This window comes from Leishmania infantum, chromosome 23 (assembly GCF_000002875.2).
Source record: "Leishmania infantum JPCM5 genome chromosome 23".
In the NCBI taxonomy this organism is placed as follows: Eukaryota; Euglenozoa; class Kinetoplastea; order Trypanosomatida; family Trypanosomatidae; genus Leishmania; species Leishmania infantum.
In genome coordinates, this window is record NC_009407.2 from 7,501 (window position 1) to 33,159 (window position 25,659).

At 54.0% G+C, this 25,659-nt stretch overlaps 12 protein-coding genes across 12 annotated transcripts; all 12 read left to right on the forward strand.

The window, feature by feature from the left end:
- Positions 1-203: 203 nt before the first annotated feature.
- On the forward strand, positions 204-2,045 carry LINJ_23_0010 (conserved hypothetical protein; the record flags this gene model as incomplete). The annotated part of the gene is made up of 1 exon (XM_001465641.1): positions 204-2,045. The coding sequence occupies one exon, from the start codon at positions 204-206 to the stop codon at positions 2,043-2,045; it is 1,842 nt and encodes a 613-aa protein (XP_001465678.1).
- Positions 2,046-3,805: 1,760 nt separating this feature from the next.
- LINJ_23_0020 (conserved hypothetical protein) lies at positions 3,806-4,957 on the forward strand (the record flags this gene model as incomplete). Its single annotated transcript, XM_001465642.1, has 1 exon — positions 3,806-4,957. The coding sequence occupies one exon, from the start codon at positions 3,806-3,808 to the stop codon at positions 4,955-4,957; it is 1,152 nt and encodes a 383-aa protein (XP_001465679.1).
- Positions 4,958-5,606: 649 nt separating this feature from the next.
- On the forward strand, positions 5,607-6,485 carry LINJ_23_0030 (conserved hypothetical protein; the record flags this gene model as incomplete). The annotated part of the gene is made up of 1 exon (XM_001465643.1): positions 5,607-6,485. The coding sequence occupies one exon, from the start codon at positions 5,607-5,609 to the stop codon at positions 6,483-6,485; it is 879 nt and encodes a 292-aa protein (XP_001465680.1).
- A 362-nt stretch (positions 6,486-6,847) lies between these two features.
- Positions 6,848-8,281, forward strand: LINJ_23_0040 (putative beta propeller protein; the record flags this gene model as incomplete). The annotated part of the gene is made up of 1 exon (XM_001465644.1): positions 6,848-8,281. The coding sequence occupies one exon, from the start codon at positions 6,848-6,850 to the stop codon at positions 8,279-8,281; it is 1,434 nt and encodes a 477-aa protein (XP_001465681.1).
- Positions 8,282-9,066: 785 nt separating this feature from the next.
- On the forward strand, positions 9,067-9,747 carry LINJ_23_0050 (peroxidoxin; the record flags this gene model as incomplete). Its single annotated transcript, XM_001465645.1, has 1 exon — positions 9,067-9,747. One exon carries the CDS (start codon positions 9,067-9,069, stop codon positions 9,745-9,747), a length of 681 nt encoding a protein of 226 aa, XP_001465682.1.
- Positions 9,748-10,558: 811 nt separating this feature from the next.
- CYP11 (putative cyclophilin 11) lies at positions 10,559-11,449 on the forward strand (the record flags this gene model as incomplete). Its single annotated transcript, XM_001465646.1, has 1 exon — positions 10,559-11,449. One exon carries the CDS (start codon positions 10,559-10,561, stop codon positions 11,447-11,449), a length of 891 nt encoding a protein of 296 aa, XP_001465683.1.
- A 574-nt stretch (positions 11,450-12,023) lies between these two features.
- On the forward strand, positions 12,024-12,545 carry LINJ_23_0070 (conserved hypothetical protein; the record flags this gene model as incomplete). The annotated part of the gene is made up of 1 exon (XM_001465647.1): positions 12,024-12,545. One exon carries the CDS (start codon positions 12,024-12,026, stop codon positions 12,543-12,545), a length of 522 nt encoding a protein of 173 aa, XP_001465684.1.
- Positions 12,546-13,051: 506 nt separating this feature from the next.
- Positions 13,052-14,050, forward strand: LINJ_23_0080 (agmatinase-like protein; the record flags this gene model as incomplete). Its single annotated transcript, XM_001465648.1, has 1 exon — positions 13,052-14,050. The coding sequence occupies one exon, from the start codon at positions 13,052-13,054 to the stop codon at positions 14,048-14,050; it is 999 nt and encodes a 332-aa protein (XP_001465685.1).
- Positions 14,051-14,621: 571 nt separating this feature from the next.
- Positions 14,622-15,881, forward strand: LINJ_23_0090 (conserved hypothetical protein; the record flags this gene model as incomplete). Its single annotated transcript, XM_001465649.1, has 1 exon — positions 14,622-15,881. One exon carries the CDS (start codon positions 14,622-14,624, stop codon positions 15,879-15,881), a length of 1,260 nt encoding a protein of 419 aa, XP_001465686.1.
- Positions 15,882-17,431: 1,550 nt separating this feature from the next.
- LINJ_23_0100 (conserved hypothetical protein) lies at positions 17,432-18,472 on the forward strand (the record flags this gene model as incomplete). Its single annotated transcript, XM_001465650.1, has 1 exon — positions 17,432-18,472. One exon carries the CDS (start codon positions 17,432-17,434, stop codon positions 18,470-18,472), a length of 1,041 nt encoding a protein of 346 aa, XP_001465687.1.
- An 841-nt stretch (positions 18,473-19,313) lies between these two features.
- Positions 19,314-20,096, forward strand: LINJ_23_0110 (hypothetical protein, unknown function; the record flags this gene model as incomplete). Its single annotated transcript, XM_001465651.1, has 1 exon — positions 19,314-20,096. The coding sequence occupies one exon, from the start codon at positions 19,314-19,316 to the stop codon at positions 20,094-20,096; it is 783 nt and encodes a 260-aa protein (XP_001465688.1).
- A 1,360-nt stretch (positions 20,097-21,456) lies between these two features.
- GDPMP (GDP-mannose pyrophosphorylase) lies at positions 21,457-22,596 on the forward strand (the record flags this gene model as incomplete). Its single annotated transcript, XM_001465652.1, has 1 exon — positions 21,457-22,596. The coding sequence occupies one exon, from the start codon at positions 21,457-21,459 to the stop codon at positions 22,594-22,596; it is 1,140 nt and encodes a 379-aa protein (XP_001465689.1).
- Between the last annotated feature and the right edge of the window lie 3,063 nt (positions 22,597-25,659).

The following is a 25,659-nucleotide window of genomic DNA, read 5'->3' on the forward strand; positions in this document are numbered from 1 at the left end:
CTTCATTTTCTTCCGCTTTCTTCTTCACCCTCTCTTATTATGATATTCGCATCGAGTAGCCTCTCACATTTCGGTGCACGATAACCGGTGCCGCTGTACATCTTCGAGGTGGTTGTGTGGTATGCTCACAGTCTTTGTTTATCCGTGCTAGACCGCTGCCTGTGAGGCTTGTACAGGGATTCGAGCGTTTTCCAACGTATACAATGTGGGATCCTCTCAGCTACATCTATCAGGCCGTTGGGTCGAAGTATACGGAAAGCAGCTCTGTGACGCTTCCCTCGTTTTACGAGTACACCACCCGCCCCTTTATGCTGAGCAAGGAGGAAGAGCAGCTACGTTCTAAAATGGCCGCGGAAAGGGTAGCTTGGAAGTCGCTGTCTCTCTCCTTTTGTGGCAACGACTACGCAGCACACTACTGCAGCGACCGAGGCGCCGAAGAGTTTGTGGAGAATGTGAGGGTCGTTGTGAAGAGCATCGAAGATGACGTCACCAGGGGCGAGAGCATCTTTTCTGGCTTTCTGGAGCAGGTAGACAAGCTCCAAAAATCAAGCAGAGGTGCTTTGGCGGACATTGTGTTCGAAAAGGATGTCTCTGTGGACACTTTGTATACGCGCGAGGCGTTCCTGTGCTTTGAGCTTCGAAAAAGGCTTCGTGTTCCTGTAGCCGTATCGACACTGCTGTTGGAGCGGGGCAGTTTCCATTTTTTGTTCAAGGGCGAAGTCTGTACTGTTCCCATGGCTGCGATGATCGACAGTGACGGCGCCCCTGTGCATTACGAGGGCATCGTGTTAGAGTCTGACATACTCTGCTGCAGCAATGGAATCTGCAGAAGTGGTAGGGATTCAAAGGACCGCTGCTTTGTCACTGTCTTGTCAGCGGACGCAATGGGCTGCGCAGCAGGTCTGTTGTCAGCGGAGGCTGTAGTGGGAGATGAGCATGTGGAAAAGGCTCTGCGAACACTGGTGGATGCTGGTGTACTTGTCTGTTTTTCTTCCGTATGCAACGATGGCTGTGTGTACCAATACGAGCAGCATGCAAAGGAGAGCGATAGCTCTGCGCTGGCCGTGGCAGCTCAGCATTACGCTGCGGCACATCGTACTCGCGTAGTTCGCTGCAGCAGAAACGCGGATGCGATGCACCTTCTGAATGCCGATTCGAGCAAATGTATGCCGCGGGATGTGGCAGCTCTCGATTTGGCTTTGCATTGTCCAACGTTAGTGGCCACCATGAAAACTGTGTCTGGGCCTTCGTACTTCGAAGTGGTGCGTCGTTTTTCGCTGGTTGGTGTCTTGGATGGGCCTCTACTTCTTTCCATCGCGCACGACAGCCCATTGCATAACAACGTTCTCAAACATGGTGACACGATACTTCTTTTTCATTTTGCTGACCACGATGTATGGAAAAACGGTCAGTCGCGTCACTGGCTTGTCCCTGCCAGGTGCGACGCTCTTAAAACTAAAGCGGGATGCTTTTCTGTGCCCCGCTGCTGTCCGGTAGCTGGGGTGCTTCTGTTCACAACAGAAAGGAGCTTTTCAGCTGGTGATAGTGCAGTAGTTGTTGGGAAGGTAACTGATGCAAACCGCACGGAGGAGCCCTTGTGCGCACCCCTTTCGTTGTGCTCTACCTTGTTTCACTACACACCGTTTGTGTGCAAATTTCTTCATCGGCAGCACGGTCCTATCGGTTTTGTCGGCTTTTCGTTTTCGTTCTGCAGCACTACTCCTCTGTTGGCTATCGCGTTGCTTCCTCTTCATGTCAATGACTTCATCAGCTCCGAAACGGATGTGGATCCGACGGTAGTGCTCTTTTTCTTTCGTCGAGAGTACAACGGGTTTTCAGTGCGTACGTACCCGTACTTCACTGATGCGCTGCCGTGTCCTCTCCATTGTTTGACTGATGAGAAGACGAGCTTGGTTGCAGGTACAGCGACTTGTCGTCTACTTCAGGTGGAATCGCTACTTGATGAATCGAGCACGTTTATGATATTATCTGTGAGCCAAATCGCCTTTGACGGATCTGAAATTTTGCAGTTTGGGAAATGCTGAGGAGTAACAGTCATTTCGTCAACTCTACTGTGTACAAAACATTTCCAAGATGATTGTCAAAAGAGATGAACCGAGTTTTCGGCTTTTAAGGTATTCCATGGAAAGAAATCCTGTGCTCTATGCTTATCATATCGAAAGGGAACAAAAAAAAATGATTCTCTCGAATGTGCGCGGCCTTCTGCTAGGAAAACTAAAACGAATTGCGGTGCCCGCTTATCTCTTGTTTTTACTATTCTTATTTTCGGTGCTTTACGTTCTTAATTTTCTTTGTGAAGACTTTCTGTATGTATTCTCTGAGGGCTATCATGTTACTGAGGCTTGGAGGATCGTGTATGGATGTCGCGATGTAGAGAGACTCTTATTCAGAGATTGTTTTTTTCAGCAGACGCAATCCAATCCTAGATCATGAGTCGAAGCTTACGCAGCCCGGCCTGGTACACCTTCATCCGCGTGGGGCAAAGTAGCGAGATATAGGCTCCTCACTACGGTGCTCAGAGAAGGTGATGAAACCGTGGACCCTGCCTCGAACTGCACCCACGAGCCGTTTTGGATGCTAACTGGCACCAATTCCCCTATTAGGCGGTTCGAAGACCGGTGCATTGTCGTCGGTGTGGCGCAGGCTCTCCAAACCAGTAGCGAGGGAGCACTAGGCGAGATGTGGTTGAGTGATATTGGCATCGCGACTGCCATGTAGATGGTGGAAGTGTGTTCTTTTTCGCATGGCGCCGGAACGGAACACTACCGAGGACATGCCCACTGGACATAGGCAGAAAAGCATCTGTTTGACCTTCTCGTGTCGTAGGCACTTGGCTCATTTCGCACCAGAAACGGGTCACTGCTGTCCACGATAGAGGCTGATTTTCTCTGTCGGAGTGTGGTGGCTCTGGCCGCTCGCCACTATCTTGAGGTGTGGATCGTCATCAGGAGGCGTAATGTGGATACTAACGCACACAACAGATAAGAAACAAGCATAAAACCGGTAATGATTATCGCTGCCCGTCACGCTCTGCGGAAATGGTTGTGTTTTACATTGTGGTAGGATCCAAGAGACTATGCAACGACTGGAATGTAGTGGCTTACACTTCCCCATCAGAGGGTGTAACTGTTTTGATCGCCTTCTTCTCTTCCGTATCTCTCGTCTCTGGCAATCTTGATTTCATCATTCACCCACGTGCACATTGACAATGGGAGGTGAATTAGCGAAACGTGCGAGTCGTATGTGTACCATTGGAAAGAATCTCGAGACCGAAGAGGTTGTTACCGCGACAAATTCAGAGACTCGAAAGCGAAGCCGAAAAGGCTTCTTTGTTTTCTTTTTTGTTTGTGTTTTTGGAACTCTTTTTAGTTCGGTGAGGACGACCACCGGAAAAAGAGGGCGGAAGTGTGGAGCAAGCGGCAATTTCAGGTGCATATACTTGAAGATCAAGCGCAGGAGAGCGTTGTGAAATCTCAAACTCTGAGGAAACTTTCGTGAGCGCTCCAGAAGCTGACTTTTTTTTTCGTTGGTTGGCAAGCCAGGTCGAGCTGACCGTAGAGCTAGCGCGTTTTTTTTTTTCGCTTCGCCATCTCATAGGAATTGTTGGCGTTGGCAAAAAAAAAGGGCAGAAGAGATGTCCGTTGATTTTCTCAACTCAGTTGAGAGGTCGCGGCTACTGGATGCTCTCTTTGACAATACCTCTTCCTTCGGCACATTGTCAAAGAGGTTTCGGGACAACTTTCAGCCAGCTCGGTATTCCGCCGTGTGCTGTGAGATGGGGCAGATGTGCAAGGAGTTCGTAGCGTCGGCGGAGGCCACGGGTCTCATCGCTTCTCTGTATATTGTGGATTACATGAGGAAGCAAGACAACGTGGCGGCGAAGTCGACATTTTACGACGTGCTAATAGAGCTGGAGCATGCTATTCGGAGAGACATGTTTGTCGTTGAGCAGATCAAGTACACAACGAAGGAGTCGAAAGAGGGCAAGAAGAGCCTGGAGGCCACCCGCGCAGAGGTGTTCCGCATTCATTGCGCAGCAAAGGTGTTTGCGTTCCAGCTGCTCGGAGACACGGTTGCAGATGATGAGAAAGTTGTGTCGTATGCTTCGAAGAAACAGGATTCTATTGATGAGGCTCTTAACGCGTGGGAGAAGGCGAGCATCAAGATCAAGGAGCCGATGGCGGACATTGAGCACTGCTGGGTCGCAAAGCACGAGAAGCAGCAGTGCGGCTCGTTGTACGAGACGGCCGCTGTGTTTGATGAGCAGCCGAACAAACTGTTTGCGTTACTTCTCCCATCGGTAACAGCAAAGCTACCGATGCTGCCTATGCAGGAAGGTGAACTGCAGTATCTGCTACCCGGAAAGTCTGCAATGCTTCTTCTCGACAGTGCTCCACCAAGCGAAGGATGGATGATCTCCAAGAGACTGCTTGTAGAGGCGCGCAAGTCGAAACTCTCTAAGGATGACGAGCAGACGCTGCTTGGGCTGCTGAACGAGTCGCTTGTGTCGCGTTTAGGTGTTTCCCCGCAGCAGCTGAGTGAGCTAGCGACGCATAGTCCAGAGGTTTGTGCCTCTGTGCTGCTAAAGGTTCCGTCGGGCTCAGCAGGGGCGTTTATTCAGTTTTTACTGAAGGGCAACATCCCGGAGGATAATATGCAGGCGATTCTACTTCGAGCGTCGTCCGTCCTGCAGCAGGTCAACGTGCGAACCTTCATTTCTACCATGCTCCACAAGCTCAAGGAAAGATGTGGGCTGCCTTCTGCTGCGGAGAGCTTGAAGAGTTTTGCGGTGACTCTTCATCAGCTGGTGATGAAGGCCGCAAAGGAGAATAGAGAGATTTTTATAGCCGACACGTTTCGCGCGGATCTGGAGCAGCTGTTTCAGTCCAGCAACATCCCGGAAGTGAAGAACAGATGGGAGGAAATGAAGCGGTAGCACTAGCTTATGCTACTGGCTGAGCTTCCCCGCTCTTCTTGTTCTCTTCTCGCAAGTGCTCCTAGTCATGCGTCCCGTTTGTTTTGATAACTTCTCTTGTAAGCTTGAGTAATCGGCCCACCGCACTTTCGTTGTCGTCTTTTTTTTTCTGTTTTCTTTTTTTTTTCGCTCGCGTACTTGTGCGGGTCGTCTTGTCAACTAGCTCATCTCAGTTGGGTGAAGAGGAACAGCAATCCAAAGCAAAAAAGAGCGATGAGGTTTTGTGCAGGGATCAGAGCGGTAGTGGCCTGAAGCGCTCCTGTGGATGAAGTGCAACCGTGTACTTTAACGACCAAGGTTGTTGGAGAAAGTGCGCGTTGCACTGATGGAGCACCCCTTTGCCGTGCCGCCCAGAGCTACAGGGCGGAGGTCAGGCGGGCGGAACTGCTAAGATGATTGGCAGGTGCTCGCGCTACCGCGTAGCGGATGCTTTGGAGGGGTGAATGCGCCTTCAATGTCCTCTTCCACTTGTTCAAGTGCTTATCATTGCTTGTTTTTTCGCTCTCACCGTCCTGCTCGAACGCACCGGGGCACCTGCGCGGCACAACATACTTTCATGTTCATGATTTCACTTTGCCGATCCCTATGTCAGCCGAAGACAGATGCGGGGATGGCCGACGTCAAAGTAACGTTTGCATTTGTCACTCCCAGGTCCATCAACTGCTGTGCGGCCGCGCAGTGTAATGACGAGTCGACAGTTGACGTGTCGGAGACCCTTTCAGGGGCGCCGCAGCATGATTTACGCGCTGCTATAATCAAGGTTCTGGACTACGATACTGGGCATTCTCGTGTTTTCTGCATGACGTACCCCCACGGCACTAGAATGCGGTCTGTTTGCGAGTCACTTGCAGATGCCATGGCAGCAAGTGCGGGTGAGATGGTTTGCTTTACTCCTCCTCCCATGCCTGCCGATCGTGTTTTGCGTCTGTGTGCCATGAGAGTTTTAGAGCCAGGTGACAACGTTCCGGATGTGCTCTTCTGCCAGAAAGCTGCAGCGCCTCGTCAATGTGCAGTGGCTTTATCGAGCTGGATGCTTGTGAATGTTCTTCTTTGCAGAAACGATGGCGTCCTTTCGGTGGGCCACCTGCCCTGCGTGGTGCAGGTGCCTGGTGCCTCCATCACAAAGGACGGTATCTGTAGCAGCTTGTGTGCCTTGCTCAGAATGGGTTTGGAATGCGAGCGGTACCTGCGAAGCTGTGCGCTGTTCTGCTGCACGGTGGAGAGAAAGAGCATCGTCTTGCGTGACCCGTTTCACGACGGCGGGTGCCCAAGCCAGGTTGCCATTATCTACGGTGCGGTCGATGTTGGGGACGTCGTGCTTGTGTCCGCGGCGTTGCCTTGCGCAGCCGTCGAAGCGAGGCCATCGGTTTTGCAGGCCGTTGTGGTGAGGCGGTTTGCAGAGGATGGAGTGACGCTGTATGATGTGAAGGAGGTGGACACTGCCGTCGTCTTGGAGGGACTTACGTGCACACAGCTGGTGCCTCTCTAGCCGCTCTGACTGTCCCTGAGAAGAGTGAACGAAAAATAATATAGACACTTCTGCTGACGCTTTTGTTGTTCTGTCAGTCTCTCTCTTTCTCGTCTCGGCCGCGGACTCGACTCCTTGTTTCTCAAAGGCGCTTCTCGATGGACATTCCGAGTGGTTGCCCTGCGGGAGTGAGCAGCGAGAACGGTGTCTGCACGCCCTCTTTTCATGCTTCTCTGCTCATCCACAGGTGCTTTTCTGCACCGTTCCCTCTGTTCCTGCTCCTTTGTTTCTTTCGTCTCTGCCTGATTGTGTGGGCACTACGGGCACCGTTGTTTGAAGCTTGCGTGGAGGAGATCGCACGACTTTCTGTTTTCCAGCACACCATGAACGCTGACTGGACGCTGCCGCTCCGCAAGGTGCCTGTCCACGCCACCAAGGACCCCTCTGTCGCGTGGAACACGGTACACCTATGCTATGAGCAGACGTTTTTCGGTCAAATCACGAGTCTGCGCTACAATCACGCTGGCTCGTTGCTTGGAGGCACTTCCACAAACCAATTTGCACTCCTGCGTGTCCCCCAGACGGATGGCGTAGTGGTGAACGAACAGACGGAGCGCAAGAACTACTCCGTCCGCTTTCGCGAGGATGACAAGCTTTACATTCAAGCTGTGGACCAAAGGGTGATTTTGCGGTCCTCGGAGACCGCGTTCGAGCGGCAGTATCTAGGGCATTCGCGGGATGTGCGCTCCGCCATCTTTATTGGCCGACATAACTTTGCGTCTGCAAGCGACGACACGACGGTGAAGCTGTGGGATCTGATGAGTGACGATGATCTCGGTACGGCTCGGATTCACGCTGACTACGTGCGCTGTCTTGAGCCATACGCTGGTGGCTCGTTCTTTAGCGGCTCCTACGATCACCGAGTGAACTTGTGGGATCCTCGCACCGGCATGGCCGCGCCGCTGCAAACCTCGGGGGACGTCATTACCCAAGCCGTGGAGGCGCTCTGCTTCGTACCGAGTGAGGAGATTGTGGCTGTTGGTGCCGGCGATCGCGTCGTCGTCTTTGACCCACGCAAGGGCCTTAGTACGCCGTTGTTTCAGGGCTCGTTTCACACCAAGTCAGTCGTCGCGGTCGCCTACTCGCAAAAGCTGCGCAGTCTCCTCACGGGATCTCTGGATTGTCGTGTGAAAATGTTCTCGCTTGACGGCAGTGAGCTGCGCTGCATTGCGAACAAGCGCTTTGAAAACGGTGTGACATCGCTGGCGGTGCACCCTGGGTCGACGGAGTACGCCGTGGGCAGCACAACAGGCGAGCTCAACGTGTATCGCTTCAGGGAGGCGGACATGGATAAAGAAGATGCTTCCGAGGAGGTCGTTCTGGACAAGAAGACGCGGTCGAAGGAGCAGGTGCTGCAAGACAAGATGAAAGAAGTGCAGTTTGAGTTGGGAAGCTACCAGTACGGCAAAGCGCTCAAGACTGCGTTGTACTCCCGACATCCCGATGTCCTCGTTTCCACATTTGAGGAGCTTGTGCGTCGAGGCGCGGTGCACGTCGCGCTGAACAACCAAAACGACCGCACCATTGTGCGCGTTCTTCGCTTTGCCACTCACTACGTCGAAAAGCCGCAGTTCACGGACACAATGCTCGTCGTGTTCGAGACCGTTTTCGATATCTATAGCGCCTATGTGGGCAAAAGTGCCTTCTTTCACCGGGAGATTCTGAATGCGCAAAAGAAGATCGGCGCGTCGCTTGCGGTGATGCAGCGCATGGAAAGGAGTATGGGCATCATGGAGATGATCGTGCATTCGGAATAGGGGCGAGGGCAAGACGTTGCACTTGCGTGGATGGCAATGCTAGCCAGCCGCGCCCCTCACACTATCCCCTTACTCGTCGATGTCGGATAAGGGTCAGTAAGTGTAATGAATCGTAATGGGTCGTTCAACTGGTTGCATACACCGAGGACAAGCAGCGACAACAGAAGAAGCTCATTGTCTGGCACGACAAGGAAAAAAGCAGCAGAGTAGTGCAGAGGTCGGTGACGATCCGGGTGGCAGTATCATCACTCAAAACACTTTTTTTGCGTCAGGAGGCAAGGGAGACGGCTGCGTCTTCGATCAAGTTAACCGCCTATTTCAGGAAATGGGGAAGGTCACCCACGCACAGACAATCATCTGCGTCGTGAGTGTGGCTTGGGCTCGTTTTCTTTCCGGGATGCTGACGTCTGTCACGCGTTAAGGCGTTGCTAATGCATAAAGGCGCCTCACGTGCGAGGCTTGAAGGCGGTGGAGCGGCGAGGAAGCGGAGGAGAGCGATTCGACTTATGTTCGGATGACAGTTCAATCCTGCCCTACTGTCTCTCGGCCTGCGTGTATTTCGCCACACATATCTCTCTCACACTTTTCTTCTCCTATCTATGCTTTATTTTTCTTTTTTTATCGTTTTGTTTGGTGGGGGGGGGGAGGATTGGATGGATTTGCATAGAGTTGTGAGTTCATTTTGGGCTACCCGTCTTTCTCTCCGAGTCACCAAAATACGCATCTTCTACTCCTTCCTTCTCTTCATACTTCTACCGCGCGCACGTCACCTCAAAGCAAACACGATGCTCCGCCGTCTTCCCACCAGCTGCTTCCTGAAGCGCTCGCAGTTCCGCGGGTTCGCGGCTACGTCGCCGCTTTTGAATCTGGACTATCAGATGTACCGTACAGCGACTGTCCGTGAAGCTGCGCCACAGTTTTCCGGCCAGGCTGTCGTGAATGGTGCAATTAAGGATATAAACATGAACGACTACAAGGGCAAGTACATTGTGCTGTTTTTCTATCCGATGGACTTCACCTTCGTTTGCCCGACCGAGATCATTGCGTTTTCGGATCGCCACGCCGACTTTGAGAAGCTAAACACGCAGGTTGTTGCGGTGTCGTGCGATTCGGTGTACTCTCACCTGGCGTGGGTGAACACGCCACGCAAAAAGGGTGGCCTCGGTGAAATGCACATCCCCGTACTGGCGGACAAGTCGATGGAGATCGCTCGTGACTATGGTGTGCTGATCGAGGAATCCGGTATCGCTCTTCGAGGGCTCTTTATCATCGACAAGAAGGGCATCCTGCGCCACTCAACGATAAATGACCTTCCTGTGGGCCGCAACGTGGACGAGGCACTGCGCGTGCTGGAGGCTTTCCAGTACGCGGACGAGAATGGAGATGCGATCCCGTGCGGATGGAAGCCTGGACAGCCCACGCTGGACACCACAAAAGCAGGCGAGTTTTTCGAGAAGAACATGTGATGTCTTTCACCTATACACATGCTTTATATATTCTCGGCTCTCCTCCTGAGAGAGGAAAGAAAGCTTTTTTTGAAAGAAAAACGTAACGCGCTGATAGGGGAGAGAAACAAAAACAACCGCAGCCGAGACATTTTTTCGAGGAGGTAGAGAAAACCCATCGGTGTCTAGAAGGCAATACCGCACTGTGGGACAGTGACAGAGGTCGGAGAGGAGAGAGGGGGAAGCTAAAGTGAGTGCTGCATCATGTGTGCATGTCTCTCTGGCTGCTTCTCAACTTTTCGTTCCGGCTTTCACTCGACTGTGCCCCTGCTTCAGACCTTCTTCTTGGGATCATTCGATGTGTCTTTCTTTTGGCACTTTTTCTTTTATCAGTGACTGATACGGACGCTGTGCTGCAGAGAATCAAGAGGAAAAGCAGAAAAAGCGGCAGGGCGTGGATGACCAATCCTTTAGTTGCGTCTTTCAGTGGTGCCTCTCTAAGTGGCGGAGTGACTGCACGTGATGGATGACGTAGCACAATGAGCACCCCCAGTCGACAGATCAAACAGTCACCGTGCTTTTTTAATATCCTTGCGCAAACTCCTGTTTTGGGGCGCGCTGAATGCGAGCTTTTGAGCTCCACTTGTTCCTCATCAAACGACTACACTTCCGACCTTTCTTGTTCCTTTTTTCTCTCACTTCTGTGGCACCTGTGTTCTTGCTCTCCGCCGTTGTCAACTTCAACAGGAGGAGAAACCACTCTGCCTGTAGAAATCACGAGTCAGTGGGGGAAAAAGGAGACGAGGTGCCAAGTGCCTTTTCGCCGATCGGAATGTCTCGTATGAGCGTCCCGCCGAAGGCCGGGCAGCGCCCCGGCATTGCTGTTGAGAAGGCGACCAATCCAAAGGTATTTTTCGATATCAGCATTGACAACAAGGCAGCCGGGCGCATGGTCATGGAGCTGTACGCCGACACAGTTCCCAAGACGGTCGAGAATTTCCGGGCTCTCTGCACGGGGGAGAAAGGCAAGGGCCGCAGCGGCAAGCCCCTGCATTATAAGAACAGCGTGTTTCACCGCGTCATCCCGAACTTCATGATCCAAGGCGGCGACTTTACCCGGGGAAACGGCACAGGCGGCGAGTCTATCTATGGCACCACCTTCCGGGATGAGTCGTTTTCTGGGAAAGCCGGCCGGCACACTGGGCTGGGGTGTCTGTCCATGGCCAACGCAGGTCCCAATACGAACGGGTCACAGTTTTTCATTTGCACTGCTGCAACCCCGTGGCTCGACGGCAAGCACGTTGTCTTTGGCCGTGTCATCGATGGTCTTGACGTTGTGAAGAAAGTTGAGCGACTGGGATCGTCTTCCGGGAAGCCGCGCAGTCGCATCGTGGTGTCTGACTGCGGTGAGTTGGCGGCTGATAAATCTAAGGAACAGCGGCAACACCAGCGGCAACATCAGCCAGCGAAGGCATCTGCGGACATGAAGCATGCCGCGGACAAGAAGGCCGTTGCGGAGAAGAAGTTGATAGTGTCTTCTCCAGCAGCCGAGGGGCAGAGGGCTCTCTCTGCAAAGAAAGAGGCACCACCTCAGGTGGCCGCACCAAGTGAGACGAAGAAGCGCATGCGCGAGGTGGACGAGGACGAGGCGCGAATGACTCGACTTCGTGAGAAAAAGGCAAAATTGGCCGCCCTGCGCTCCAGCGCTGTGGGGAACGAATAACTGCGAGCTTTAGCGACTGACCTGATTAACTATCTTCTAGGTGATTCTTGTGTAGCGTCTCCCTTCGAAGTTTTAATGAAAGAGCAGAGATCCGGTTAATAGGAGCCGCGCCTCGATAAAAGATAACGAAAAAAGAATCCATCAAGCGCCGGAGCGCCTTCCTTGTGGGGTGTTGAATGAATTAACGGTAAAGTGGCGGCACGCTGGGCCGAGGATCTAGCGGGCGACGCTCGGATGACAGTTGCTGGGCTTCTACCACGTGATGCCAGAGACGTGGCACCATTGCACCGGTGACAAACGGAGGGTGCCAGCTCGCACTCTGAGGCTGGCGGTGACGTACCCGCCATCTACCTCTTTTAGCATCCTTTCGTTGTTCTCCTTCCTTTATTTCTACTTTTGCCTTTTTTTCTCGGCTCACCGCACATTGCACAAATATGGTCTTGTTTGTGCTCTTTTTCTTTTCACTTGGTGCGCCGTGTGACTTTCTTGGGAACGTGCACCGCAACTGCGTTGTTTCGGATCAGAAAACCTTGCAGGTACATCCTTCAGTTGCTGCCGCGATCACTCCGAGAATATGCTGCGTTGTGTGTCGAGAAGGCTGTGGTATCAGTTCAAGGACCTCAAAAGTAAGGTCGTCCTCGAAAAGCTCCGAAACTCAAAGCTGCAGGAAGGTGTCCACCCTTCTGACATTGATATGGAGGAGCTGGCAAGGGAAAGCGGCATTGCGCCGTCGAGTAGTGTCAGTGTGCAGGACTTTATGCACGAGAAAGAGGCCGTGCTGGAGATGCTGCAGGATCAGCGACTGCGCCGCATAGCACGGCGCGAAGCGTTTCTGGAGTGGCAAGCTGGGCAGCGCGAAAAAGGCGCCGCTCACCGTCTTGTTCGCCAATCGCGCAAAGCAGAAAAGTACAAGCGCCGCCACTACCATGCCACAAGTGGGCGAATGCTGCCGATATCTCTTTCTCCGGATGAAGCACCGCCAGGTCGCCGCATGCCAGTGTCAATGCCAAAGGTGTGCGTATCGTCTACCGAGTTTCTACGAGGAGGCCCGGCAGAAGATCGGCACGCCATACACCTCTCTTTGGCGAAGAAGTGAATGCCGTCATCAGTACGTGTGCCGCTCTCCTTTCTGCAATATGTCCTTACACAAAATGTACTGTTCTAAAAGAAAAAAGGAGCAAGGATTGAAAGACTCCCTCTCATCTCTGCTTGCCGCTTTTTTTTTGAGGGCGGTGAGGGCCACCATTCCTTGCCGCACGACAAGGGACAGCATTTGTACAGATGTACAGGGAAGGGAAGGATCATGACTGCGAACGCAGCGGAAAGGAATGGGAAGGGGGATGCGAGGTGCGTTTTCCTGCTTCCTCTATGCTGTTCTGCTTTGTCTATGTGCGTCTCGTTTGCGTCTCTGTGACGGCAGAAGCCGCAGGAAGAGCTGCTCTCTTAGCGATTCTTTCGCTGGGCGCCTACTTGCACACGACTCTCGCTGCTTTTCATCCTTCTCTCATGTCGTCCTCTGCACGGCGCGCACACGTGAGTGCCGATGGACCTCTTTGCCCAGGGCAACACACCGTGCGATGCCCCTAGCCAAAAGAGCGTGCCATGTTCACCAAGTTCCTCTCACGCGTGAAGGCCTTGCCGCCGAGATCGGGGGACTGGGCTAACAAGTTGGGACCTGTTGCTCTCATGGGCTGCTCGGGCGGAGCACACATGAGTTCGACGAAGCTTCTGAATCATTTCTACACGTCCCCGCGAGACTGCGACATGTATGCGGAGTTGACCTTCCATGAGCCCGGCCCTGTGGAATGTCCACCAGAGACAGTCATTTTTTTCCCTGTGATCCAGTGTGGTGAAATGCTGGATGACAAGGGTGAGCCTAGCGAGGCCAGCAAGGATGACTGGTATCTGGCGATGACAGAGGCCACGACAGAGTTGCTGGAGAAGGGCTACGTCCCGGTGAGCGTCGGCGGTGATGGCTCCGCGACGCTAGCTATGGTTGAGGCGTACAAGCGGCTCTTCCGGTCAAGCGAGGTGGTGCTGATTCACTGCTCTGCCAGACCATCGCTGGAGAAGGCGGAACAGCCGATTCGTGTATTGCTGGAGAAGGGCCTGTTGAAGGGTGTTGTCGAGATCGGTAATCGCTGTGTCTCGTCCGGTGACCGCAAGATCCGCAAGCAGCACAAGGTGATGTACATGGATATGCAAGCCATATATGCAAAGGGTCTATTTTGCATTCGCGACATCCGCAATGACTATCCAGTCTTTTTGAGCATTGACGCTGATGTATTAGATCCCGCTTTTGCACCGGCCGTGGAGTCGCCCGTGCCAGGAGGTCTCTCTACGCGCGACCTGTTGCACATCATGACCGGCATTCGAGGGCCCAAGGTGGCTGGTATCGACATCCATGGGTACCACCCTAGTCTGGATATGTGCCGTAGCGATGGCGTTGGCCTGACCCAGATGGCGTTGACGAAGGTGTTGAAGGAGTCGATTGTCAAGGCGTACACCATCTCCACACAGACTGCGGAGGAGGGTCTTGAGAGGGTGCGCCTGATGCAGCGACAAGGCACGCTGTCTGACAACCCATATCCTGATCACTGATGTGCCGCGTTCCTGCTGTACGTGCCACCCTGTAAATACTTTTGCGTTGTAGGCTCTTATGGATTTTTTGTGGTATCCAAAGAAAGCGTGCCCGGTTCTTGCCTTTTTTTGTTGATTGAGGCAGCGCAGTGCATCGCTGCACCGCTGAAACTGGTCCACCTCTGTGGTACCGCCGCTGCTTCACGTGGTGCCGGCTCTTTGTTGTTTATGTGAGCAGCGGAGGGCCAGGCCAGGAGGTGATGATGGCAAACACGGCATCCGTTTGATGGCGTGCATGTTCACATGAGATCGCTGCGAATAGGCGGCGTATCTGCATGAGAGGTTTTGTTTTTGCTGCGCAGCTCCACATACACCATGATATTTTCTCCTCTTTTCGCTTTTATCTCGTTTCGCAACTGCCTGCCGGGTCCTGCTTCGCGGTGCCCGTCACTCTCTGATACATCGGTATAGAGAAAGCATTTTTTTATCTTTGCTCGATATCCACAACGCTTAGTCGGGTTCAGTCGCAAGAACTGAAGCGTGCACACACACACACACACAGACACAACAATAACACATTCACAAAGGCGCGATGTCAGACGGAGCGATAGTCCCGCGCGAAGACTCGCCGCAGTCGATCTCTGAGGAGCTGGAGCGTCGTCGAAGCGAAGCTCGAAACTTGGAACTGCGGGTCTCGCGAAAGGAAGCGGAGCTCCAGCGCGCCAAGGAGGAGCAGGAGCTGTTGAAGGAGATGCGCACAATGAACGAGATGATCATTCGAAAGAAGGAAAGGCAGCTCAGCGAGGGAGTGGCAAGTGGCGTGAAAATTTCTCCCGAGTCGCTAGCGGAGCTGAATGCGCTGGGGGATGCGCTGAGGTTGGAGAACCGCAAGACGGTGGAGCTCCAGAGCGAGGCTGACGTCACTTCGCATCAGATGGAGGAGGTGGAACGCTCGCTGGAGAACACCGAGAAACAGCTTCTGGAGGCAAAGCGCTCCACTGGGTGGGATGTCGACCGCAATTCTGCACGCACGGAAACCGCCATGGAGAGTGAGTTCAAGGAAAAGAAGAGGCAGCTTTCCTCCCTGGCCTCAGAACAGCGTACTATCTCGGAGTTGTCTGAGCGACTGAAGCAACAGGCTGAGGAGCTTCAGGCCAAGGTTGACGCTGCCGAGGATATGGACGAGCGCTTCGCAGAGGCTGAGGAGGAGCTGCGTCAGGCAAACATGCGCTATAGGGAGTTGATAGAGGAAGTCAAGAGTAACGAGCGCATTCAAAAGAAAACAGAGCGCGTGCTGACGGTGGCAAACACGCAGAACAAGTACAAGTGCATCCGGCAACTGGAGGGGGAAAAGAGGGTGTTGCACAATAACCTCTCCAAGCTGCGCGAGACCAACGTGAGCAACTCCAGGTCCATCCTTTCTCTCGAGGTCCGCTTGCGACAGCTGGAGACCCGGCTGGAGGCCGTCAACGGATTTCTTCGTGAGGTCTTCGCCGAGGTGGAGGATGACGAGCCCATGGAAGATGTGCCAGAGGGTGCAGTGGAGGTGCCGCTGGCCCAGTTCGAGGAACTGAGTGCGGCACTCGAGCTTTCCCGCGAGACAGTGGCGCAACGCGACGATCAGCTAGATGAGCATGACTGCAAGATCGAGCAAATGGAACGGAAGGTTGTGATCTTGCAGAACGCCATCGCGTCCCGCGAGGTCTCCGCACAAGTGCAGGCCCGTGGAAGGGACAGGCAACAGCGCAGCATGTACGCGAGCCACTCACGGCGGCGGTCGCAGCTGCGGACGGAGCGCGATCAGCTCGCTGTGGAAAACACGGTGCTGCGGAATCGACTTGAGTTGTTGTAGCGGCACAGCGGTCATGGGAGCGCACCTTTGCTCTCTCACTTTCGTTGTTATGTAATTTCTCGTCCTTCGTGGTGGTCAGTGGTGACGCTGACTGTACTTTTTTTTCTCTTTTATGCATTGACTTCCATGTACGTCCTCGGCATGGCACCCTCACAGTGCGTGCTGCAACTGGAATCGTACACACAGTGGTGGGTGGGGGGGGGGGGGGCGGAGAAGGCGAGTAACTGGGGCGAGCGCCGCGGCAAGGCGGCGGCGAGGCTGAAGTGGGGGACGGACTGAGGGCAGCGGTGGCTCAAGTGAATGACATGAACGACGCAGGAGCGAGTGTGCCTGTTTGTTGGCCTCTTTTTCCTCCTCTATCGAGCACACCCCGCTTTCCCCCCACATCTCCAGTGCTTAGTGTGGTTTCGTCGCATATCGAGAGAGTCGTTGCCCCCCCCCCCATACGTATTCCATTGCTGAGTTTAGTTCCAACTTAGAAGATGGAGGATGGGAATGAGGAGGGAGGAAGCGCTTGTTTTGAACCGGTAGTGGGAATGGCAGCTTTTTCCCCATTATTTTTCGGTAGGTAGCTGTGATACCCTGACGTGCAGCAGTGTGCATTACACCACCTCCTTTCCTGATCGAGGAACCAGCTGGGAGTGGGCTCCATAGTTTGCAAGCGTGAGAAGGGAGCGGAATGCAAGTGTGCAGTGGCTCTCGCATTGCCTCCCCGTCCATGCGAGTTCGAGTGCGATACGGACGCGCATATGTGTGGCCCTTGAAGTACCTCGACCCTCTTTCTGCATCGATGTCCATCTATCATGTGTGCCGTCGTCATCTTCACTTCCCTCGACGATGCCAGCTGCACGGCGCAAGTGTTTGTATTGATGTGCGTATGTTACATGGACGCCACGTTTTCTTTCTCGCCTCTTCTTTGTTTTTTCTTGTCTTCATCTTTTCGCTGTGTTCTCTCGTGCTTCTGGCGGGGTGGGGCTGGAGCGGAGAAGAAAGACGGATGGGACACCACGTAAAAGACGGCGAAGAGGCAGCGCAGCGTGCGAAAGTCAACAGCCCCTCTGCTGCCTTGTCTTCTCTGCCCTTTTATATCTCACGTTTAGCGCAAAGTTCGCTGTAGTCTTTCCGATGACACTAAAGCACTCCGCAACGTTTTCCCCGGCTACTTGTGTTTCTCTCTCTTTCGCGCGCTCTCCGTGTGAGTGCACGCGCGCGGCGAGAGACTATGTGGGCCGCCGGCGTCAGTGGTGGCTGTTACTGCCGCTTGATCGTGTACGAAGGACTCAAATCTAGGCCGTGGATGACGAGCGGATTCTGTTCGTACAGAGGGACTTTCACCGTAAGCCTCAGCGTGTTCCTTCATAGGTGCAGCACGTCTCTCATGCAAGGATCTCTGCACGCATTCATCTCCTTTTCCGTCTCTCTTTTTGGTTTCTCGCAACGGGGCACATGCGAGTCGTTGCTCCATGGTGCAGCTCGAATATATCACCTCCACTATTTTTTCCCTGCTGCAGGTTGCCACGTATCGTGTGACCACCTTTAGTCACGGCACAATGACAGCACTCGCCGATGAAGTGAGGGAAAAGTACTCGCTGTCGCTGTCGTCTGACTACATCGAACGGTGCGTGCAGGCGAAGGCGTCGATAACCTCCCTGGAACTGTACCAGAAATCGCTTTGGGAGAATTTGCGCGACATCTGCGGCACGAGCCTGCTGCCCTATGGCATCGGTGCCCAGGTTTCTGCTACCCTTCCCAATGCTGTTGTCATGCAAATCAACGCATCACGAGACGCGACGCAGCCGTTGCGGCCCTGCGCGGACGTCTCTGATGACGAAGCCATTCTCAACGCGGCCTTTCAGCGGAACTCCAGCAAACGACTGCTGAGGTTGCAGCTGACTGACGGAAATGTCGAGATCCCAGCACTGGAACTCTCTACCTTGCGTGTGTTTCAGGGAATCCCAACCCCCGGTGAGAAGGTGCTCATTCACAAGGACGCCGAGGTGCGCAACGGCTGCATCATCTTGTCCGAAAGCAACGTCTCCCTGCTCGGTGGTGAGGTGCATCAGTTGAAGCAGGACTTCCTCGCTCACCGTCGCCGACTAGAGGTTGGCTACCAGACGAGCAACGGCCTCGATGGGGCGCCTCGTTTTGCTCCGCTGGAGGTGGGGCACCACTATCGCAGTAGTGTGGCGCACAGCGGTGCCCCGGCTGACATAGAGTATCAAGGTGGAGCTTCACCGTACCACGCGAACGAGCGCAGCGGTATTCGCGGCAACTATTCTCACAACGGCTGCGGTGGCGGCCGCGCCCAGCAAGTAGGCGGCAACTATGGGGAGCGTGGTAGTGCCGGCGAGCACGGCAGGGGGGGAGGCCGGAGAGGTCGGGGCGGCCGCGGTGTGGACGGTTCTTACGGCGGCGATGGTTGGCGAGGTCATGAAAGGGGCGGTGGCGGATATGGCAGGCGAGGTGGTGGTGGCGGCGCCGACTCCCGCGGCCGTGCCGGGGGTGCGTCTTATCACGTTGACACGGCGAACTTCCAACCGCTGGCGAAGTTTCCGGAGATTAACGAGGCGAATTTTCCGCGGCTGGTATGAGGCGGAGCGCGCCTTCTCGCCATGAAGGTACGTGCCGAGCGGGACGTAGGATGCTACTGCAGGACTGGCGAGTCTGCGCCGTATCTTTGGCTTGCGCTTAAATGCCGTTGCGGAGATGGACATTCGCATCAACACAAACGCGGAAGTGCACACAAAAAGTGCAAACAGGAACACACGTACACATGCGCAGAAAAGTATGTGAGTGGCTGTGCGCTCACTCGGATCGGCGCGTAGCTGAACGAGGACTGTACTTTAGGGAGAGTGGCTGTGGCGGTGGGCAGCTCTTTTACATGACAGTGACGTTTCCCTCCGGGCTGCACAGCCTGGTGCGCGGTGACAACGCAAGGAACAGAGGAGCTTGTCTTCCCGCACACGTGTATCTGAAAATTGTAGAGGATTTATGACGCTTTCCATTTCGGTCGCAGCTACATCTCCAAGTACTACCGCCACCTCCTCCATGGTGCATGTGAGGGCGATATGGTGCAACAAGCCCATTCGCCCCGCTCGTTTTCGCTTCCGCTGAGGGGAGCCCTCCTATCTCTGTTCTTTCACTCCGTTCTCATGTCGGGATCTCCACATCCATGACACCCGCAGTCGCAATTTGTGTTTAGTGTTTTCTCACTTGCGGGTGAGACAGTGGAAGAAAGGGGCGACATTGTCGCCCACACCCCTTTCCCCCTCTCCCTCCACACACAGACAAACACCCGGACACACATACTTCGTTCTTCAGTGCACACGCCTGTCGCGTCAACGCTGGAGTTCTCTCGGAGTCGCTTTATTCGCTTGGAATGCGCACCGGTGGTATTCAGGAAAAGCTCCACTGGTGCTAGGCTGCAGCGTGATGAGAACCGGAGGAGGCCAACGCAATGCGCTTGCTGGTGCTTGCAACGACCACAAGTACGCAAATGTGGAGGCGTTGCGGAAGCTAGTGCGGCTGGATTGCCGCTATGCATGGGTTGATGTGCCCTTTTCTACACCTTCGGGGCGCCACCAGATGCTTGTTCGCCAGCGCGGCGCCACCTGCGGTCCAAGTACACCAGAGAACGTGGACTTTGTAGCATTGTTGAACTCAGACAGCATACCGCAGTATATATGGCCGGCTGCCTATCCCATGTGCGAATGGGTCCATTCCCACAGCGACATGTTTCAAGGCAAATGCGTGCTGGAACTTGGGTGTGGGGCTGGCGTTCTCGGGTTCACGGTCGCGCAGCATGCCAGACAGGTGGTGCTGACTGATTGTTCGCCCGTCTCCCTCGCCCTCGTGCTTGAGTCGGTGGCGCGAAACGGCTACCGCAATTGCAACGTGGCTGTCTTGCAGTGGGGAAGGGAAGATCAGCTGGCGCAGATAAAGCTGGAGTGCGGTGTGGACTCCTTTGACATTGTCATGGGTAGCGACGTCTTCTACTTCAGCAGCACTCTCAAAGCCGGGCTTGCAACGGCGCGCAGCGCTCTCATGCCACGGCACGACAACGATGCAGTGTTTCTTTGCGGCAGTGTCGCGCGCTCCGACCGAATGGAGGTCGATCTCGAGGAAATGCCACTCCAGGAAGGGTTTGTGCTTGCTGATTCAATCGTGGTGGATCCGTTTCGGCTCTACGTTTGGAAAGTTTCCTCCTCACAGTAGTCCTCGCGCGCCGGCTCTTCGTGCATGAATGCTAATAGAGAACTCTGTGACTTGTGGCAGCTGACCACCTGCCCGTTGTCGAGGTCGAACACGGTGCAACGTGGAATGTGGGGAACCGCCGGCTAGACACCCTCTCGACCCTCACCGTGATGTTTCACTTGGGGTGATTGGTGCCGCACTTTGTCGCTGCTTTTCATCCTATCCATGCATGTGCACGTAACATCGCGGGGTTTTTCCCAAGTCGGCTCGGCGTCGTGTCCACGGACACATCAAAGCCAGCACGGAAATCGATGGTGTCGCATCCCTACACATTCTGCCGCCCTCACGCACAAGGAACGCTACCGTTGTACGGATGCATGTGAACATGCGCGGCTACTCCAGTACCTGCTCTACGTGTTCTAGTTTCGCGTTCGTGCACTTTTCGTCGCTCATTTGTTTTCTTTGTGTGCTTGTGTGTGCTGTTTTTCCTGCTCCATCGTATCATCGCATCTCTTTTCGCGCGCTGCACGTGCCCCTTAAGCATCCCACGGGTGAACGTCCGTCGATCGTGCAGAGGTGTAGGAGAATAGAAGGGAGGACGAATTGCGCTTTCGAAAATGTGTCAAGCTCACACTCGCTGACGCAACGCATATGTGAGCAAGCCCTTCCTCTACCCCAAAGGCTAGCATATTAATGCCGCCGGAGAGGATGGTTGCGGGCATGTAGTCCACCCTCACACCTCTAGGTGGTGTGGGATGAGCCGTGCGATGGAGAGACGAGACATAACTCTGCTGCAACTGTGTACGGGTGCAGAGGTGAGGTGATACATCATCAGCAACGTCTATCCTCCTTTAGCGATCTGCACAACGACTCAACTTCAATGGACGCTAGCTGCTACTCTTTTGTGCTGTGGCAGCAGTGAAGTTCCTCGGCATCGCCCTGTCTCCATTTTCTTTGCAATGCTCCCCTACTGCCTTTCCTTTCCTCTCTGCTCGACGACATTGGCGCGCGGGGTCTCTACAACAACCGTGCATCTCAACCACACCATGAATGTGCTTGCTTTTCCCTCTGTGCAACTCCTCCCCCCCCCCACACACACACACACGCACAACGCCGGACATAGTCATGCGCACACGACTCTCCATCGGCAATTCTCGCTTTCTATCACCGTCTTCCTTTCTTGGGCTTCACACGCGGCTGCATTGTTTCGACGCCCACAGAAACAACTGAAGAAAGAGACATAGGTTTACCGTCTTTTATCTCCGTTCTCCGATCGAAAGTAGTATCACTGCATCTCTCTGAGTGTGTGTGTGTGTGTGAGCCGTCTTCCCTCGTCTCGTTCCCCAGCCCCAAGAAGCGCTTCCTTATCTCAACCAACAAGATGTCTGCATCCGATGGCCAGGGAATGCGGGCAGTGATTCTGGTCGGCGGCTTTGGCACTCGGCTCCGTCCGCTGACGCTGACGACGCCGAAGCCCCTCGTCCCATTTTGCAACAAGCCGATGATCATTCACCAAATCGAGGCATTGAAGGCGGTCGGCGTAACGGAGGTGATTCTAGCTGTGGCGTACCGGCCGGAGGCGATGAAGGAGCAGATGGACGAGTGGTCACGGAAGCTTGGTGTTTCCTTCGTGTTCTCCGTCGAGGAGGAGCCGCTCGGCACGGCCGGCCCGCTTGCACTCGCCCGCGATATCCTGATGCAGGATGACAAGCCTTTTTTTGTGCTCAACTCCGATGTCACCTGTACGTTTCCGATGCAGGAGCTGCTGGACTTCCACAAGGCGCACGGCGGCGAGGGCACCATCATGGTCTCGCAGGTGACGCAGTGGGAGAAGTACGGTGTCGTCGTCTACTCGCCGCAGAATTACCAGATCGAGCGGTTTGTGGAGAAGCCGAGCAGATTTCTTGGGGACCGAATCAACGCCGGCATTTATATCTTCAACAAGAGCATCCTGGACCGCATTCCTCCCCGCCGAACATCCATCGAGAAGGAGATCTTCCCTGCGATGGCCGCGGAGGGGCAGCTCTACGCATTCAACCTGGAGGGCTTCTGGATGGATGTCGGCCAGCCCAAGGACTACATCCTTGGTATGACCAAGTTCATTCCGTCCTTGGTTCATGGGAACCGCGAAACGGAGCAGTTACACACGGAGGACATGGAACACCAGCGTGGCGGCCGCTTCACTGTGATCGGCGCCTCTCTGATTGACCCCTCCGCAAAGATCGGCGATGGCGCCGTGATTGGCCCCTATGCTTCGATTGGCGCCAACTGCGTTATTGGCGAGTCGTGCCGCATCGATAATGCTGCCATCTTGGAGAACTCCAAGGTCGGCAAGGGTACAATGGTGTCTCGCAGCATTGTGGGCTGGAACAACCGTATCGGCAGCTGGTGCCACATCAAGGACATATCTGTGCTGGGCGATGACGTGGAGGTCAAGGATGGCGTGATTCTCATCGGCACCAAAGTGCTCCCCAACAAGGATGTCGGCGAGCACCGCTTCGAGCCTGGGATCATCATGTAGTGCTGCATCGACGTCGAGGCATGCGCGGTGCTTCATGGTGCGCGGCGAATGCGTTTAGTGTACTTCCTTTTTGCCGGTGTGTGTGATCCGTTGGGTATCATATCATGGGCGACAAGGGAAACCGGATACAGCGGTACTGGCACCCACGTACATGCACTCACACGCGGTTACTTACACGCACATGCTCAGCAGTGGCAGGTGAATGGTAGGAAAGAGGATGGTGGGGATGGCTCTCAACGCTGTCTGCACGTGATCGTGCGCGGGAGGACGACGAATGGCTGTGAAGCGACACGTCAGTGCAAGTGTAGCACCTATGACACTCTCTCGGTCGTTCTTTTATCATCCTTCCCTCTCTTGTTTCTCACTTTGTTTGTTCTTCGGTTGTTGCCTCTCATTCCGCCCTTCCTTATTGTATCGCCTCGCTCAGCTGATGAGCATCCTGAAAGACAAAACACATCCTAACCTACCTTTTTGGTCTGCCAACCCATCTCCCTTCTGTTTTCCTCTTCACGCTTTCTCCGTCTCCTTCTCTCCTCCCCCTCGCTGCCCCATACACACACCCTTCCGTTTTCCCCGTCTGCTCTTCTTTCTTTTCTGGTGTCTGTTCTTGCGTTGGCTTGCCTTTGTTACGGGTGTTGTCTTCTTTCCTTTTGTTTGCCTTTGCTTTCTCCTCTCATTCTGTCTTTGATATTAGCAGTTAGATCTCTCCCTCTCTTAGAGAGAGACTGGAAACCCCCTTTTCTTTTCGCAATACTTGTATGCATGCACTTGCTTCAACCGGTGCTCGTTCGCTTCCGCCTCGACAGCGTCTGTCGAACTGCCGACCTATGCACCTCTCTATGCATTTCCGTATGCATGTGTGGGTGTGGGTGCTGGCAGGAGTAGAAAAGGGCAGACGATGCCGTACTAAGCAATGCTTGAGCTATGAAGCAAGCAGCTGGAGAAATAAAAACGCACGCACGGCGCTTGCAGTATCCGTATAGGAGCGAAGACGACATTGTTTCTCTACTTTCGGCGCTTCCCTTCTCGCTATCTTTTTTTCAGATGCCATGAAGGTAGCGCATACAGTCGCACACATGCGCGGATACGCAAACGCGCACAAACCGGTTACGGCATATCTTCTCTGTAACAGGCGAATATGTGAGTGTTTAGCATTGGTTGCGTGGCGCATCTGCTTGTTTCTACGCGTTCTTTGTGTGTGTAGAGGGGGATGCGAATGGCTCTACTCTTCTGGAAGCACGATGCCTGTAATCGAGCGGAAGATACGAAAAAAATCAGAGGACGTGCAGGAGAAAGGAAGGGAGAGAAAAGCAAACTTCCGACAGCCAAAGGGCTGTTATCATACGCGATGCCCTCGAGTGTTTCATACTATGAGAAAAGTTCTCCGTGATTGTACATGTACCCAGGCCGAAGGGCGATCCTAGTTGCATCCAGAAGTGCGTTCGCTGAGTTGTTTTGAGAGGGGAAAATACAGAAGCCGAAAAGAGACAGCCAATCAAAAACCACGGCAAATGGACAACAGAAAGGAAACATGCGAAGGAGTAAAGCCGCTTCCTTTCCACTCCACAGTGTGATAGTCGGCGCCCCGCACCCTTTTCCGTCCTCGCCCCTCCTCAACCACCACTCCTGCCGCCTCGTTGCCGGCCTTTGCACCCATCGCCGCTTTCGCCTTGATGTCTTCTCACCCTTTTCCCTTTAACGTTCTGCTTCCTACCCTGTTTCTTTCTCTGCGTCTCTCTCCCCACCCTACTTTGCCGAACCGGGAGGGGGGGCAGAGAAACAGAAATGAAAAAACGGGAAAAACAGACGAGCAGCATAGTTAGGTAAGGAGGGTGAAAGAGGCGACTGCGTGTGTGCGCGTGTTTCTGTCTCTCGGAAAAAGAATCGACGCGCTTCGGAAAACATATTCGAGTATGAAGGTGAGTAGGGATGAGGGCGGAGCGGGGGAGGATGCGAGGAATAAAGAGAAACGGTGAAGGGTGTGCGTGTGTGTGCGTGTGCACGGGCCGTGGAAGATAAAGGCAGATGCTGCCGTAAGGGAGAAGCACAAAGCTCTCCTGTTTTTGGTGTTTTCCTCTTCTCAGATGTGCTTTTCCTTTTCCTGTCTCCCCTTCTCTCTTACCGGCTTCGTCCTCCGTTGCCATTGTTTTTCTTCGGTTCCGTGTGCGTATGTCTCTCGCCTCCCGCATATATCTCTTGGATGTGTATTTTTTGTTTTGTTTTTCTTCGGCTTGGCTGCACCATTCTTCCCATTTTGCTGTTTTTGCGGTTCACTATTTTACTCCTTCGCTTTTTCTCCCCGCCCATTGATTGTATCTCCGCCCGCGTTTGCTCTTTCTCTTCTTGCTCTGCCGCTCTGCCGCTCTGCATATGCCGTCGCGTTTCGTTCGTTTATGTGGAAGCTGAGCCTCGCGGAGGAGTAGGCGAGAGGGCGTTCAGGCGCGCGAGCGTGTGTGTGCACGTGCTTTTTGGGACAAGTTGATTGCTCTATATCTTCTGCTTCGAGTGTAAGAGGAGACGGACGGGCACGAGACGATACCACACACAGACACACAGACGAAGGCCCAAGCCGCATTCGAACAAAGACGTGAAAATTCACCGAATAAGCCAAGGCCGAACGCTGAACAAAGATCCGAACGTGGCTCACTTGCTCGAATATCCCCTCCCCTTTAATGGAGGGGCAGGCACTCTCACCTGCGTGCGCCATGACTCTCCTTGCTGTAGCGCTTGACTATTCTTACAAGATGTGTGCCTCATTGTGGCGTAGGAGAGTGGCATGCGATGGGCCTTCGTCATGGTACAGTTGCGTCGTGTCTTTATCACGGCTGCAGCCACATCATAAGTGTCGGAGTACCCTATGAATGCCAGCAGACCTCCTCGATTTTCATTCCTGCATTATTCCTGTCGCGTTCTCCTCTCTATCTGGCTGGCTTCGGTGACTTTCTCCACGCACGCTACCTTTATAACGGTGCGTCGCTCCTCGTCTGGCTATCGGCGTGCGCGTGCGTATGTGGGAACCGCTGCCGGGGCTACATGGCAGTGTTGTGTGATGCAGTCGGAGCC